Source organism: Falco rusticolus, chromosome 5 (assembly GCF_015220075.1).
Source record: "Falco rusticolus isolate bFalRus1 chromosome 5, bFalRus1.pri, whole genome shotgun sequence".
Taxonomy (NCBI): Eukaryota; Metazoa; Chordata; class Aves; order Falconiformes; family Falconidae; genus Falco; species Falco rusticolus.
This window is the reverse complement of record NC_051191.1, coordinates 85,225,029-85,242,857: the sequence shown is the minus strand read 5'-3', so window position 1 is coordinate 85,242,857 and position 17,829 is coordinate 85,225,029. Positions and strand designations below refer to the sequence as shown.

Sequence of the window (17,829 nt, the reverse complement as noted above, 5' to 3'; positions counted from 1 at the left end):
TTTGTACTTTGCACCAGCAGTGAAGGTTAGGTTTTGATCTGGTCACGTAATTCCAATCTCAGTCTCCAGCTGGAACTTCCTTGCTAGGAAAAAAAATGATTGAGATGATGCTCTCTCTGTAACATGTAGCAGGTTATTTATTTTTTCTGGATTAAGGCATAGGTTGATCTTTGGTTTAGCCTCCAGCCTCACTAACATCAACCTTATCATTCATGCTCATGTTTCTGATACATTTCTCTTCCATTTTTTTCAAGGCTCGTTTAGAACAATTGAAATGAAACCACAGAGACCTGGCTGGTGGCTTTTAGACACTGAAGTGGGGGAATATCAGCAAGCAGGAATGCAGGCATCCTATTTGGTTATAGAGAAAGGTACTGAACAAAGGTGGTTTTTGGCTGGGGGAGTCAAGCTATAAAGTCATCTCTACCCTTTCAGGATCACTAAAGAAAAATTTGGGAGATTGTTCTGCAAAAAACCAAAGCAGATTTTCTGTGCATTCAAGGAGGGGGTGGAGTAGTTACTGTAATTTTTTCCTAGAACAAAAGATGTTTAGCCTCTAGCATACTAGCTTTGAATTACTTAGAATACTGCCTTTATTCCTTTAGTGTACTAGCTTTGAATTTGAGGTTTCCTCACTGTGATCAGTGGATTAATTTGTTGAGAGGAATTGCAGAGATTAACTTGGCCTTCTCTGAGAAGCTGATGTCACAGTATTACTGAGAATTCTTCTGAGTGATGTTGTCTTAGAAGATTCCACCAGAATATATATTGGATTAGCACTCCTTTTCTTTAACAACCAACTTACTGTGCTCTCTTTAGAGTGCAGAATTCCAATGGGTCTAGCAAGTGGAGTTATACTCGACTCACAAATCACCGCTTCAGATCACGTAGGTAAGTTAATACTTGAAAAGGTCCATGCTCCTGAATATCCCCAACAAAGTGTTCCAGTTCCATATTCTTTTGTCATCTCATGATACGTCTTACAAGATCAGCTCAGCAGTGAGTCAACTGTCAGGCTAAGAAGCTCTCCAACGTTTTTGCAAGCTGTATTAGGTAGGCCCTCATCATTGTATTTTAACAAGGTCACAGGTCTGCTGTCAGTATCACAAGCCTGAGAGTCGGGAAGTCCTCTGGATGGCCTACTGGATGAACTGGAACAGATCCAGCTTTATCTTTTTGTCCTTTGGGTTTCCCTGCTCGAAAATGAACACCAAAGTGTTCAAAAAGCTTTTTGAGATTTGCATGTGGTATGAGATGTGAAAGGACCAAATAGATGTGTTATGAGAGATTTGGGAATCTGGCGTCCAGAGCAATGACAGAGTCTTTAATTACCAAGTTATTCCTGATATAAAAGTAGGATCATTTGGTAGAGAAAGTGATAGAATATTACATGGGCAGTGGCAAGCCAAGGCATATAGGTTACACATATGTGCAGGCACACACATCCTCTCCTTGAAATAACAAATTATTTATTTTGGAAAACTGATTTTTCTGTGGATTTAATTTCTTTCTTCATTCCTTGCCGCAGTGTTACGAAGGCTTGAAAGCTGCCTTGTCATATATGTTCCATATCAGTTGTTAACATTATGCAGAAAGGAGCTCTCTTCCATGAATGTAAGCACATTCTGTGTCTCATCCTGCTGGCATCCAAAGCTTGTTTAGCAAACTCTAAACCCTGGTTCCAAAGCAGCAGACAGTGCATTACAAAAAAGGCCATTATTTTTTAAAGTATCCTGCCAACTACAATACTTTGCAGGGTAACAGCTGACTTTCAGTTGCTGACCATGTCCAAATTATACTAGATTATGGATTTTAGAGTCTGATTATGGATTTTAGAGTCTCTTGGTGGGTTTTTTTTCCCTCAAGACAGGCCAGAAAAGAACTGAAGCATTCAGCATCACTAACAAGTTACAGCCCTCTTATTTTTTTTTTCTTCTCTTTTTTTTTTTTTTTTGTTTTTCCTCCCAGTATCTCATCTTAAATTCTTGCTTTATTCATATTTTCTATCTAGATTATTGGGAACCTAAGTTAGCCCGATTACACAATTCTGGAACATACAACGCTTGGAGCACTACAGTGAAAACAGAAGGATTCCCTTGGATCCAGGTATAGTTGGTACAACACGTGCTTGACCATCATTGAGTTGTGGTTTTCATATGGTTTGTTTTAGAACATCAAGCTACTCTTCTTCTCACTGAGAAGACTGATGGGGAAAACCGAAAAGATGTAGCAAGTTTGATTGTGGTGACGCAAACTTTCCACCTCCCCTGGAGCAGCCCATTGACTGGACAGTTACCCTCACAATTTAGATGTAACCATTTTGTAGGCAAAAGGATTTTTTTTTTCTTTTTTCATTATTTCTACTACTTCCCCCCACCCCCCGACATCTACCCAACAATACATACTTATATGTATGTGTTGGGTGATCATTTAAAGCGTAACACTGTCAAGCATTGCTTCAGATAGTTTTGGGGGTTTTTTTGGTTGGTTTGGATGCTTCTGTGTCCAGCTTGACACAGCACAGTGTGGCTTAACAGGGAAACCAAGCTTGTAATTATGGCTGCAAGCACTATATCATTCAGTCACCTAATTTCATCCATCTTTTTCTTCCATCCCAATCACTGTTGCACCAGAGAGCCAATTTGCACCCACACTTAGGGAGGATAGTTGATTTTTTTACAAATTTCATTAAAATAGGCAGTTAGGAGAAAAGAAATTATCAAATTAGTGTTGCAGTTTAAGTTCAACAGGTAGGTGTTTTGTTTGGCTCGCTAACACTTGCTAGCAAGTTAGTGGAGGTGAAGTAGGGGGAGAAAGTTGGGAGATCTGATGTGGAACTGGAAATAATGTTGGGAGGAAGAAGAATTTGATAAGGGGGCATGGCAGTGAGAAGCTGAGGTTGCTGCAGTAAAGTATGCAGAGACGTGGAGTGCGCATCCTGAAGAATGAGTTTCACTGCCGATAGGAATATCTTGCCGATTTGTTTTTATGTGCTAGGGGCTTGGGTAGGATATTAGCAGGAATGGTGGCTTTTCTTCAGAATGTCATATGCCTTTTCTCAGCCTGGGTGTCCCAAACTAGAGGCAGATTATGAAAATGTGAGCCTTTAATTTCTCCACACTCCTTTTGCCTACTTGTGAGACGGGGTAGCGGAGTTCTGCCTACCATGGGGACACAGGTATTTTTGAGGTGTCTTTGTGGCACTGTGCTGAACGCTGAACACTGTAAAGTGGCCTCTGAAGTTAAACGCACACACAAATACACAGGTGAAAGGAGAGCGAGACAGCAGTAATTTGACCTCCGGCACCTGGTTGTTTTTTCTCCGGAGAGTGTTAGTGTCAGAAGGCAGGGCTTAAAGCTATTGTGTAGATGCTAAAGAATGAAATTGATTTTGCTGTGCATTACTGGCTCTATAAACACTGTTTGCTGTTCCTAGGTGGACTTTCAAAGACAAGTTCTGCTAACTGGGATACAGACGCAGGGAGCCAAGCAGTTTTTAAAGTCCTTGTACGTCCAGAAGTACTTTATTGTCTACAGCAAAGACAAACGAAAGTGGAACACCTTCAGAGGAGACAGCTCATCAGCACAAAAGGTCTGTACGTGCCATAGGGGTTGCAGCAACCTAGGCAGTGTCACTGGGTGATGCAGGGAGGTGACAGTTTTATGTTAAGAGATAGCAGAAAAAATTATGGCCTTCAGAGACTTAATAATACCGCTTGACACCCCAAAGGGTGTTTACCAATACAATAAAATTCAGACCAGTAGAGGGATTTTAAGGTGAGAAATCTCCTAGACTGGAGTTTAGATTGGTCCTGTGACCTTGACTGTATAGAGTATGGCTTTCTCACGAGCATCTCTCCCTGCTATTATTTCCTAAGACCGTGTCACCCTTTTTGAAGCAAGCAGGAAGGAGAACTAAAACTTGGATCTTACCTTGTTTGGGATTAGGTCCTCCCTCCTGTCCTTCCTTTTCTGCTGTCACAACAATTGAAAGTTAAAACTGCCTGAATTGCCTGCAGAAGGCCTGTGTAGTAAGCGTGGTTGTACCCTGAAAAAGGTTCATTTGACGCCCAGCTGCCCCAGCCCTGCCTCTTACAGCTTCAGTTTACCCTGAGGTTTCTGTGGTACAACTCCCAAACCGAAAACCTGGTGTCTCTTACCTGTCCTTTTGCCTCTTTACTAGTGTCTTCTTACAGGCTTATGCAGCGTGTAGAAAGGGGTTGCTTATTTGGATTGAGGCCTTCAGGCGCTTCCAAATATGCTAAGATGGGACCGTGAAATATTTCAAGTTGCTCTGCAGTGTGGGGTGTTTCATCACCACGGCTGGGGCTAATGGTGTAAAAAAGACTACTTTTGTAACAGAGCAGGCTTTCAGCATGCAAGCTTGTGTTTGAATTTCATTAACTATATGTGGATATTTTTTTTCTTTTAATAGATTTTTGAAGGTAATTCCAATGCCTATGGAGTAAAAGAGAACATCATTGATCCCCCTATTATTGCTAGGTACATCAGAGTGTACCCAACCGAGGCCTACAACAGACCTACTCTTCGCATGGAGCTTCTGGGCTGTGAAGTAGATGGTAAGAATGGGTCACGTGCTGGTGCTTCCTTTCTGGCAAATTTTTTACCTAATACATTAAATGAAGCTAAAATTGCGGGTGTTCTCAATTCCAGCATGTTGTTTTGGCTGTGGCTACTTGGATGAACTGGAGATAACATGGCACTTCTCTTAACAGGCTGCTCTTTGCCACTTGGAATGGAAAATGGAGAGATCAAGAATACCCAGATAACAGCCTCGTCTGTTAAGACATCTTGGTTTAACACGTGGGACGCTTCGCTTGCTCGTCTCAATCAGAAAGGGAAGGTGAATGCCTGGCGAGCCAAGGTAACAAGTGAAAACCAGGGACAGCAGTTAATAAATCTGTGCTGCCTGTGTGCTCGTGCACGCCCTGTACGCTGTGTTCAGCGCCAGGTGTAGCTAAGGTTACTTCACAGCCATCCTTTGGGAAGAAGCCCCCAGTAGGAAACTTGTTGAACTTCTGGCAACAGCAATGAAATCGTGTTTTGAGATGGGTGGTGTCCTCTGGGCCAGAGCCTGCAGCACTTGCCTGCAGAGGCAGCCCTTTTAATTTCAGGAGGTGAATACGACTTGAATATTTGTCTCAAAGGGGTTAAAGAAACCCATCCTGGGCTGGCTTATAGGCGGTGCAGCTTAATGGGTCTGGGGGTGGATGACCCAGAGCACGGAATGTGAGCTTCTGTGTCTTCAAAACGGAGGTGCATTTCTTTACAGAGCACCTTGAGGTTTGCTCCTGGTTTGTATGAGCATTTGGTATTAGTATTATGTATTATATTTTAATACTGGAGATGAATCTGTGTTATTTTTTATGTATTGAAAATTAATGTGGACATCTTAAGGCGCCAAATACACCACCTGCAGGGAAGAAGTTAATTGTATGGGCCACCAAGAACACTTGTGACTTTTGCCTCAGCTTTACTCTTCTGCGCTTCTCTGATACAGCTTTGATGCAGTTTTAACTGTCTCTAAACAGGATTTTTCACTTAAGCAAATACAGACAGGCATATGTTTGCTAATAGACAACTTTTTTTATCAATTGTAGCTCAACAACAAGGACACAGTGGCTGCAAATGATCTCCTCACAGTTAAGAAGATAACTGCTATCGCTACCCAGGGGGTCAAGTCCATATCTGCTGAAAACTTTGTGAAAACCTATGTTATCCTCTACAGCGACCAAGGCTCAGAGTGGAGGTCCTATATGGATGGTTCAAGCTCCGTGGCAAAGGTATCACCCTCGGCTCAGGCAGTCGTGTTCGTTGCTTGGTTTTAGACGCTGAGCACAGTCAAGGCACAAGGGCAGAATACCCAGCCACAGAGAGGGCCTCACAGGACTTTAAAATACTAGGGAGCTGGGGTTACTACAGGTAACGTCCTAATATCCATCTGATTTTGGTCATAGTAATTAACATTAATAGAAGGAAAGAATGCCCAAATCTGTAGAGAATGCAGTCAACATTGTGATAAAAGGAGCTGATGTTATTTGTAAAGGAGGACATTTAATTTGAATGAACAATGGGTTTGCCAGGGCCTCTCTTCAGCTTTTTCATTTCTGCCTTGATTTTATAAGTGAAACTAATGTTAGCGAGCAGTTCTGCTGTCACGGAGCTGGAAAACTCCAGATGCCCACAGAGCAGACACAATACTTCACATTGTTCCCATATCACCTTACACCAACCTAACCCACAAGGGCTTTTAGCAGCAGTAAAATAAGGGAAGTTTGGGTTTTTTAGTCCATCCAGATTAGAAAGACAAATTTTGTGGTGTGGATGGAAACGGAGGCTGTTTAATTCATTCAGACTCGGGTATTGCTGGCCTGAACTACCTTTGACCCAGCATTTTAGAAAGAGGACTGATGTGGTCCTGCCTAAAATTGGAAGTGACAGTCCATCTACCCTGGATGGGTAATGCAACAGCTTGGAACCATTTTAAAAAAGAAAATGCGGGGTGGGGGTTTAAGCGCTGCCTTTTAACTAATTGTGTGATTGTGTATTTGCAGGTTTTCTCGGGTAATGAAAACAGCAACGGGCACGTCAAGCATTTTTTTAACCCACCCATTCTGTCCAGGTTTATCCGCATTGTTCCAAGAACATGGTATCATGGTATTGGCCTTCGGGTAGAACTCTATGGCTGTGATTTTGGTGAGGGTCTTGCTGTGAAGAGGACTGACAAGTCTGGGAGCTCTTAACGTTTCAGCAATCATCATGCAGAACAACAATTTTTTAAAAAAAAACTTAAACCAATCATACTTAGTAGCTTGCGTATGTGCTTCCTCAAAGGACCTTAATGTTTGCCAGCAAGAACCGAGAGAGATTTCTCTGGCAGATGCTTCATTCCGACAAATACACACTTTAGAAAACAGCTTCTCTTCTCTGGGAAGAAATAGCAGTCCCTTCTGATTTGTATTAGCATTTCTTCATCCTAACAAGTATTCTGTCTTTTTACATAATTTTAAATTCTAAATCTCTAGGGATGGAGACTCTGGCCTTAATCCTGAGCCCTGATTATCCCCATCTTGTAATGCTTCTGCAGCACGGGGTTGGGAGTAGAAAGCTACAGCAGGTGGATGTTCTCCAGACATAGGGCCGAGAGGGAAAACCGGTGCAGATATGGAGCTGTGGTGCTGCATTCCAGCAATGTCTGGGTACGAAATGACTGTAGAGGTGGCCTCGCCTCCATGCGTCGCTGCGCCCAAGGTGTAGAGCGATGCCAGCGCTGAGGTGTGTGCAACCCCTTCTCTGAGAAGGTGGGTTTGCGTTGTTGGCTCGGTTCTTACATACCCAGCACGTCTGAAATGCTGTGGGTTCCACAGGATTAATCTTCGCTGCCCTGGCAAGGGAAGGCGGAGTCAGCAATCTCTTTCTTTCCCAGAAATGAGAAGGGAGGTGATTTAACCTGGCAGGTCATGGAACGGCAATGGCAGAACCAAAGTGAGAATCCAGAACTGACACTCAGTCCCATACAGACGTTTAGACCGTGGGAAGGGGAAGGAGGAGCTCCCTCGAGCAGGAAGGCATTGAGAACTGTAGCTGTTCAGTGAGAATACACAGTGGTGGTGGCAGAGAAGGTTAGATGAAACTGGGTTATAGAAACATCTGCATCTTCTTTACCATTTAGCTCTAACGATGTTTTCACTAATGGAACTACTCTTGTGCATGGAACGTACGTGGATTTTTCCCAGGATGACTACATCTAGTGAAAATATATACACAGTCCATGAACCGATTACTCCAGCAGAGTTTTAAGCTAAGCTTTCAGTAGTGTTTTTGTCTTCCGTCCTGTAAATACTTTAATTACAGAACTTCCACTTACCACACTAGGTACAGTTCAGCAGAGTGGGTTTTTCAAAGTAGTTTATCTTTGAACCTCGTATGGTGTTATCCAGGTTATTTCGGTAGTTTCTCAATTCTTGTATCTTACAGACCATGCATTTCAAAACGAAGGTACAGAACAGAAGTGGAAAAAAAATATAAAAACTAAACAAATATTTTCTCTGCCTTTTTTTTAATGTCACAAACTTATTACTTTTTATTGGAAAATAAAGATAATATTGTAGCATGAAAAACATCATCAACATTTTATTGTGTATATTTGTCTCGACAGTATTAGTTCTTTGGCAATAATCAGTGAAATTTTGTATCACAAGTAAAACCAGCTTGATGGGAATTTTCAGTATTAATTAGAATCAATTTCAGATGGTGAAATTGTATGAACAATTGCTTCATCTTAGAAAATCAGTTTCTTAATATTTTGTAATGATGCTTAATTTATTTTTGTTTGATACAGTCATGAAATAGCAATGCAAGCCATATTCACTAAAAAAAGAAAATGTAAATTTCAGAGTCAGGTTTTACCCTAGAAAACAGGTAATTAATGCTTGCTAACTTCAGCAGAACCAGGATTTTGTGTGCTTAAGTGCCAAACCATTTACGTTTTAGGAGGCTTAAAGGTTCTAAATAAATAATATAAATAAATAATTAGTTCTTTAACTTCACACAGACTCATACATATATAGACAAATGCAAAACTGATTGCAGGAGTGTGACTCAATACGCCTGCATCAGTTTCACAAGTTGGAGATTTTGCTTCTACTTGCTGATGGATAGGACTTCAGTTAGCTCGGGTCAGCTGTCCCAGGGCTGTCCCCTCCCCAACCTCTCACCTACCCCCAGCCTACTCGCTGGCAGGACAGAGGGGGAAAAAGAAAGACCTTGATGCTGTGCAAATGCTCTTCAGTAACAGCTAAACCATTCGTGTATTGTCAACGCTGGTTTAGTCGAAAATCCAAAATGCAACACCCTGTGGGCTGCTATGATGAAAATTAACCCTGTAACACATGTTCCAGTATATCCAGTATAGCAGCACAGGAGCAGCAGCAGTGCCTGGGCCCTTTGCCTGTTGCTGATAACAAAATGTTCCCTGGCACAGCCTGGTAAGATGATAAGTGCTACAATAAACAGCGAAAGTCCAAAGCAGCCACTAACAAGCACCAGATTCCAATATACATTAAAGCAAGCAAGCACAGGACCCTGCTAATTAACAGCTATAAATTCTACCTACCGCGCTCCGATCAGATGTTGTTGTCTCAAAGTCCTCTTACCGCACGCTGGACACCAAAAAGGACTGTGGTGGGTTGACCGCAGCTGGCAGCCAGGCCCCCAGTCAGTCACTCACTCACCCCCCGCCCCCAAGGTGAGGGGGAGGACTGGAAGGGCAAAAGCAAAAAAAAAAAAACAACTTGTGGGTTGATGCAAAAGCAGTTTAATTAAAGTGAAGCAAGGGTACATGTGTAAGCAAAGCAAAATAAGGAATTAATTTGCTGCTTCCCACCAGCAGGCAGGTGTTCAGCCGCTTCCTGGCAAGCAGGGCCTTGACACACCAAACAGTTACTTGGGAAGACAAACACCATGACTCTGAACATCCCCTCCTTCCTTTTCCTCCTTTCCCCCAGTTTTTCTCGCTGGACATGGTGTCATATGGTGTGGGATATCCCTTGGGTCTGCTGACCCCCCTGTGTCCTCTCCCAGCCTCTGGTCACCCCCAGCCTGCTCGCTGCTGGGGCAGGGTGTGAAAAAGAAAAGGCCTTGACGCTGTGCAATCACTGCTCAGCAACAGCCCAAACATCGGTGTGTTACCAGCCCGGTTTTAGTCACAAGCATGGCGCTACACGGGCTGCTGCGAAGAAAAGTAACTCTACCCCAGCCAGAGCAGGTGCATGAAAGTATTTCCAAAAGCAAATGAGGGGGGGCAAATTCTTGGTCCGTGTTCACAGCAAGGACGATGTGAAAACACACCTGTACCAGATCTGCCAAACCAAAGGTAAGCGATGTTGAGTGAGCCCACAGATGACTGGAAAACAAAGAACTATCAATTTTATGAAGCAACCAACTTAGATTTAATCTGCCAAGGCTTTTGCAAATTGATAGTTATGTCAGTCAGTCTTGCACAGCCTTTTACACGCTGTGGCATGAAGTCCTGCATACACTGAAATTATTTGCAAATAACACACAAGAAGAGAAAGAAATCCTGCAGTTTTCTCAAACTAAGGAATGAAGATGCATATCACAGCGTGGCAGCTGGCAAACACAAGCTCTTTCAGACTGAGGGAGAAATGTGGTGCCAGGGTTCAGAGTATTCCCATCTGGCCAGTAATTTCTTCACTCGCAAACCCGGCTGGCTGCTTTCAGCTAGCCTTTCGATCGAAAGGTCCACAGTTAACCACCTTAGTCTCCTTATAACGGAGTTGCTGCCCTCCAAAGCTTGTTCCAGCTTCCAGGAGGCCTCAGAGTGCCCAAAGCTGACCATCTGCAGATGACAACAGTGCAGACGGCTGTGCATGGTCTCATGCTTTACTCAGTAGAAACCTGCTTCCTTTTGCTTTCCAGAGGTGGTAGCTGTACTCCTTCACACAGAAGTTGTGAAACTGGTTGTGTCTGCGCTTGGACTGGAAGGGAGGTGAAAGGAAGTGGAAGTAAAGACAGCTGAGCAGCTCTGAAGTTGTTGCTGACAGCAGCACCACCGTACTTTCTTCAGGCCCTGATGTATTCGGCCAGCATTCAGACAGGTTTGTACAGGCTGCCCTGTGAGGTCTCAAGCTGATGCAGGCAGGCGTATATGAATCAGCAAGCACGCCTCTTGCTTGGAGAGTAGATGTAACCTCTGCTTTTGCCAGTTTTTCTGCTGGTAATTCCGACCGTAACACCTGTACTGCAGGGGTAGCCGGACTGAAGCTGAGCCAGCCTGCCTTCACCAAGATTGCCAGGCGTTTGCAAACTGGGAGGTTCCCTCCACGCCACTGGCACAGCAAAGCGTAATGAAGACATGAAGCTGAATATTACCCATGGGTTAAAGTCAATGCAGATGGTGTTTCTGTGTTTGCTCTCTCAGAGACCTCCTGAGCTGGCTATCGACATAGATGCAAAGGTGAATGTGGGCGTTGGGGCACTTCAGAGCCGTCAGTGAGCGTGCATGACAAAGGTATGCCCGTGTGAAGTGCCAGGAGAACACTACAGAAAAAGTATCAAGTGGGAATCTGGTCAAGACTCCAGACAAATACCCAACCTTTTATGCACCCTCCAGCACGCCCTGAAATGGCCACGAACACCGGTGGGTTGATCAAAATTTTAGGACTGTGCTAAGAAGGATAAAGAGGGCTTGCAACTTCACAAGCACTGATGCTCATGAGGTATCTTTCAGGATGGGAAAAGATTTTTTGGACATGTACCTGAGGGAGGAAGGTAAAGGCTGTGCCCATGCCCACATACGGGAAGGCTGTTTATTAATATGTTACTATTTAGCACCATAGAAATGAGATGCAACACTGCGCTGGGGTGGCCTATTGCCGTTTCATATGAGTCAGTCATTCCACTCGATCAGCATTAAATATTCCTCTTCTTGCTCTCACTCCTACATTTTGTTTTGTTATGTTTATTCGTGCTAGCTGTACATCATAACGAGTTTATCCACCTACACTTTCCTATCATTACTGCACCCCGTTCTCCGTTTGTTTGTTACACCCAGTACTTGCCTCATGCTCTAATTACAATAATCTCCTCCAGGTAGGGACTCCATCTTCTTGAATGTTTGTACAGCACTCTCCAAAACAGGCCATGGGATCATTCTCAGGGTTCCTGGGCACATCTGTAACACCATTCCTAATGGGAGCAACACTCGTTAAGCCCACTGTGACCTAGATATGTCTAAAAGCACCAAGTAATTCAGGCCAACCCATGTGCTTCTACATTTAATAAAAGTATAGGGTATGTTTCTTCTAAGTCTACTTGATCCACTGCTTGCTTTTCTTTGTAACACCACTGTTGTACTCTCTTTTGGCACTTCCCATGAAAATTTGTCCACCAGTGTCCCCATTTGTAGCAGACTTAAGTGACTTTTCCATTTTTTTCCCCATGTAGCTGACTGCAAAACATTTTTTAATTGCTATGTCCGTAATGTAAATGTGTAATGCCGTACAACGTGATCCATCTTAGACCGAGAGATAGTCTGATACTCTGTGGCAAGGGATTCCACAAATTCAGCCATAAATGCCTTATTTCCAACAGCTATGTGCTTCAGCCTGCATTGTGCCAAGTGCAGAGCCTGCCGTGGTGTGCGGGACGTAAGGGAAGCTCTCTGCCAGAGCCTTTTGGTAGCAACTCGCCTGCTACCAACTCCTGTGCTTTGCAGAGATGGCTGCTGTTTGTCCTAAGGCTCCCGCAGGAGGCAGATAGCTTGGATTTTACACTGACTTCTGTATCAGCTGTGTTCCAGCAAACCGCAGTGCTGCTTTCTTTCCCCCAGTGCACGGCTTTCAGGACATACCTGGTTTACCAGTCTTGTGGAACGCAAGATCTAGCATGTATGGAACTAGAGGTAACGAAGGCAGCAGTGGGGGAGATGTGGTGGAATGGGTGGGTGTCAAGGTGTGAACTATAGGTGAAAACAGTGAAGTCTGACAAAAATGGAAAAGGTGAATTTGTGTTGAACTAGAGCAGGGGTCCTCAAACGGCCCCCCAGGGTCCTCAGTCTGGGCCCCGGGTATTTACAGAACACACACACACATACACACCCCGCCGGGGGTTGGCGGGGAAACCAAGCAGCCGCAGATGGCTGCCTGCCACTTCATCCGCGCGCCGGCCCCCTGCTTAAAAAGTTTGAGGACCCCCAAACTAGAGTATGAAAATACCTTGGACTTCCAAATTGTGTATAGTAAAAGAGAAGCAGAAAATACGCTCTGTCCGTGCTACAGAGAAGAGCCGTTGCATTCCTTTAGCAAGGGACCTTTTCTCACAGGGCGAGGACAGTTGATCAGATTATAGCAATGTATTTATGACAATGACTGTCAATGACCTTCCCTTCACCTCTCTAAAAGACAGTTACAACGTACCCCTGAGTGTTTTCTTGCTCTCAGAAAACAGGAATGGCTGCAGAATAGCTCCAAAAAAAAAGTCATGCCATTCAAAGAATATCCTAGCAGAATTTATACATCTTTATTTTTATGAGGGGAAGGAATTTTAAGGAATTAAGAAGAAGGGATCAAGAAGCTGAGTCAATTCTGTTGTCTGTCTTAAGGCTTTTTTAAAAACAGTAATTTGCTATGTGAGGTCCCGATATGGGAAAACACTGTATTCTTCCCTCCAGAGCAATTGCCTTGTTCCACTGGTTTTGATGCCAGGGAGACACATGCTCCGTGCTTGCAGGACAGGGCTGTCATCTTGAACCTGGGCTCATACTTACTCAGTGGGTGACATCTTTAAAGTCTGGAACTAACAAGCCCTTGGAGAATAAGAAGTAACAGAAGTGAAGGCATACTAGCTAAATAAAATAATCAGTGCCAAAGCTTCTAAATTAACCCTACATGGCTGCATAATACTTCTAAGTGTCCTGTTCAGAGCCCCAAATTGTCAAAGGATCGGGGCAGGGGAACTAGGAGACACAGACCTTCAAGGCTGTATCCAGTCTTCCATTCTTACACATAGCTACAATCTATAGGCTTTGTTCTAAACCAATCAAGCCTCGTTTCAGAAATAATTTGGCTTCTTTGTTCTCACTGCTTCTGTTTCTTTCCTACATATATACTAGTTAATAGAGTCTATTTCCCCAAATCAATTGCAAAGGCCAAAACCATAAAAACAAAGAAATCAGTTGCTGCCTTTTCTCACATTGATGTGCCTTTGTTTCTTCCACGCTCAGCAAAAGAGAAATCTGTTTTATTCCCTCCTTCTGGAGAGTTTCTGAAATATTTGTACTGCCTTAGTGCTCTTGCATACTGAGAAATGATTCTGAAGAATGGCTTCACCAGAGCACAGAAAGTTTTTAACTTGCAGAAACTTTTCTCCAAACGACTTGGCAAGACTTTAAAAGAACTTTTCTTGCACATAGATTTTATAAATTCCTCCACATTAAACTGCAGGCCAAAACTGGCTAACAATACCCCCCTCTGGTGCATTTGTGGGTGAAACCAGTCAGAGTTTATGGTGTGGTGTATTGGGTTTGGCTGAGCCCCATCACAGCCCTCACAGCGCTGTGCTTGTATCGGTAGTAGAAAGGTGGTGATCACACCCCAGTGTTTTGGCTGCTGCTGAGCATCGCGCGCGCAGCACCAAGGCTGTATCTCCAACCTCCCCCCGCCCCCCTCACCCGTGGGCTGGGGGTGGGCAAGTTGGCCAGGACAGCTGACCCAAAGTGCCCAATGGAATATTCCCTACCAGTTGACGTCTGCTCAGGTACAAAAGCTAAGAGAAAGGAGGAGGAGCCGGGGACATTCTTTATTTACGTTTGTCTTCCAGAGCAACCGCTATGCGTACCAAAGCCCTGCTTCCCGGGAAGTGGCTGACCATTGCCTGCTGATGGGAAGCAGAGAATAACATCTTCTGTTTTCCTTTGCTTCCATGCACACAACTTTTGCTATTGCTTCATTAAACTGCCTTGAATCTTGACCCACAAGGCTTTGTTCCATCTTTTCTGCCCCCCATTCTGTTGAGGAGGGGACTGATAGAGTGGCTTGGTGGGCACGTGGCATTCAGCCATGACCAACCCACCACATGTGGATAAGCTGTGACCTTAAAAGTTGTTGCCTCTGAGACGGACATGCATTCACATGAGTTGCTTGGATCTCATGCTGAATCAAGCATCCCCAGCCACAAGGGCTTGGTGTGATCCTTTTCTTCCAAAGTGCCAGCAGCAATTTCTGAGATTGATCTGAAAATCTGAAGAGTTCTGGGTAAGTACAGACAGGTTTCAAGCTTCCCTTGTGCAACAGAGGAGCAGGAAAACACAGCCAGCAAGACAGCCTTCTAGTGTACAACGACCCTTTGTATGAAGGTGAGGCTTCTGATAAAGAGGTTGTTTGAGGAAACTCATAAGCTCCGAAGGCAGTTCTGAGTGAAACCCAGCACAGAAGGGTTATGTCCAATACTACTGCATGAGCTACGTGGCGGCATAAAACATGTTACTCACTGGGAACTGTTCAGATGTAGAAGCCAGAGTTCTGTCTGTAAAGGGCAGCCATCACACCGTGCATCCAAGCTGCAACTATCACTTAGTCGGGTTGGATGACACGTGCAGGTGGTACCTCTCTGTCACACTTGCCACTAACTGTTACGGTCTTGAAAGATTTTATAATTCTTTTCATGTAATATTATTTACGTGGAAGTGTTCAGAATAATAGCAATCACTCAAATTGGTCAAATCTTTCTGGTAAGAGAATGATTTTCTCTGGAAAATGGTTTTATCCTGTGTGTAATGTGGTGATTTTCAAAACAGTCTTCACATTACCCACCTGGGAAGCTAGAAATGAACAAGCACATAGCTTAGGGATTAAACCAGACATTGTTTAATGCTAACATATATTATAAGGTTATTTTGCTTTTGGAATTAAAAAAAATACAGTTGAAGGGTAGGAATTTTTCCCCATTCCTATAATTTTATTTTTAAGCTTCCTATTTCTCCTTTTTTCCACTGAAAAAGGTGTGTGTTTGTTGAGAAAGGAAGGTAAGCTTAAGTAAGGAAACCATACCTTCAACAGCTTATGTCTTCCCTCTTGGAAAAAATACTGGAAGTTTTCAGGTTTTTCTTTGCTACCAAACATCTTTAACCTTGCCTTACTTTTTTTAGTAGAATGGCAAGATGGAAAGAGAAAATAGTGAGGAAGTCTAGGGAATGAAAGACAGAAGTTGAAATTCAGGGAATAAAATTTTATCTTGTATCCAAAGGCTGAAAATATTCTGTGAAAACAAACAAGGCAAGCTCTTTTGAGAACAAAAGAAACCCTGAGAAAACCTGGAGTATTTAAATCAGAACTTTTCAAGTTCTTTTTCTTATGCAGTTTTTGGAAAAGAAATCTAGGTTGCCTGACTCTACTGCTTCAAGGAGACAGGTTGAGCTGACGTAACTCCCTCTACCCCTGCCAATTCCCTGGAAACAGCAGCTGAGCTCCAGTGGTACAGCTCTAGGGACTGCTGCTTTGGAAAGGACCGAAGCCACCCACCAGATCCTATGAGCAGCCTGGAAGTTGTGGGAGCTGCTGCCCCTAGGCAGGGCGCACCATGGGAACTCCAAGGTTCTATTTTTTCCTCCCACCTCTGCTTGGCATGAAGCGATAACCCAGATTGGAAAGAGGATGCACTACACCTCATGCTATCAGGCCATATCTTTTATTACCTGCTACTGAGCCACGTGCCAGCAGAACAGAGGGGCTGCTAAGAGCTAAGTGAGAGGGAACTGTGCGTTTCTGTTCACTTCCCCATGGCAACTTGCTCATCACTCATTGTTTCAGCTCATTTCACTCTAACCGTGTTATTTTAAGAGATCAGCAATGCCTTGCAAATGGTTGAGATGGATGGCAGTATTAACAGGAGCTGAATCTTTCTATTTAGAGTTTTGCTTCAAGCTAAATTGTGGTGGAATGGCAATTCTTCTATTTTTTTTTCTTTTTTTTCTTTTTTTTTTAATAAACCTGCAAACAAAACAGAACATGGAGATGCTGAGGAGCAACGGCTTGAGAACAACTGAAAGGAAATTTTGCTAGACCCAGAAGATAGCCAGAAAGCAGCAAACCACCAATGCCAGATGATACAGGACCTAAATGTTTAGCTGCACTTTACCTTTTGTAGCTGTGTTTATTAAACTATGATAATGGTGATAATAATAAAATTCTGAAGTTCAAGGAATTGGTTCTGGGGCTGAGAGGAACCTGTTCTTGCCCACTGTTTTGCTGGTTGACTGGATACCAAGCAAAAATGAACTCCAAATCAAATATAAGAATAAATGCAATTTATTATATTACAGTATAATAAAGGAAAATAGCATGCAATATGATAAAAGTGCTAGTTATTATGCACAATATGATAAAAAAGCAATAGGAGCAAAGCATCAAATCATTACTGCAAAGCATTACAGAGACTAAGAAAAGGATACATCACCAATTACCACCTTAACATCATCCAGGCCCACACTTGGGCTGGGAAGCCCCGTTGCAGCCAGCGGCAGGAGTCTCTCAGTAACTGGGACAATTCCTACGCAGCGCATCCACCCGTAGGTGAGGCTTCTGGCCAAGCCCAGAGCTTGCCTGCCTTTATACTCAGTGAAAAACAAAAATAGTTTACATACCTAGTGTATGTCAACTTTGGCATGCATTGTCTCACAATCCATAAGCTCCACACAGGCCAGGGATGTTGGCCAGATGCCCGAGCGTGGTGGAGTTACTGTCATGACACAGCTGCACACAGTATTTATTGTCTGATGGTCCTGCTCACAGCCTGCCTGTTCAGGGGGCTCAGGACCAACACCAGCTGTTCATTAATGTTGTCCTTGAGCTCCCTGAGCTCCCCGTCTAAGTTAAACAATTCCTAATTAAAGGCAAAGACTTTATCATAAGCAGTAATCAATTTAATAATTTTCACTACACCCGGCCAACTGTGTGTAGTGATGCCTTCGGAGGGTTTTGTTTTACTGCCTGGAGCAGCGACCCCAGCTAGGAGGCAGGACGGACCATCGCACAGGTGGGGGGCCTGACCCCCGGTACGAACCTTCGATGGCATCAGCCAGTTTGGAGACGCAAGGGTAGGGACGGCGTAGGAAGCCCTGGCAGTGGAGGTCGAGGGAGCAGGGCACAGGGAGAGGCAAGGCAGGTCCATGGAAAGACAATGTGGGATAGACCGAGTAGCAGAACAGCAAATAGCTTAGAGGAGGATTGCCAAAGCTTTAAGAATAGTAGTTCTGGGCGAAGCCGTAGGTAATTATTCTGAATGTAATGA

General features: G+C 43.8%; 1 protein-coding gene across 1 annotated transcript in view; it reads left to right on the top strand.

Moving 5' to 3' along the window:
* F5 (coagulation factor V) overlaps positions 1-8,146 on the top strand; it is a 34,824-nt gene extending 26,678 nt beyond the window's left edge. The window contains 8 exon segments of the mRNA XM_037387640.1: positions 255-371; positions 820-891; positions 2,012-2,106; positions 3,437-3,592; positions 4,436-4,580; positions 4,737-4,885; positions 5,622-5,804; positions 6,576-8,146. Coding sequence (XP_037243537.1) covers positions 255-371; positions 820-891; positions 2,012-2,106; positions 3,437-3,592; positions 4,436-4,580; positions 4,737-4,885; positions 5,622-5,804; positions 6,576-6,764 — 1,106 coding nt within the window. The 3' untranslated portion in view covers positions 6,765-8,146.
* Positions 8,147-17,829: the final 9,683 nt, after the last annotated feature.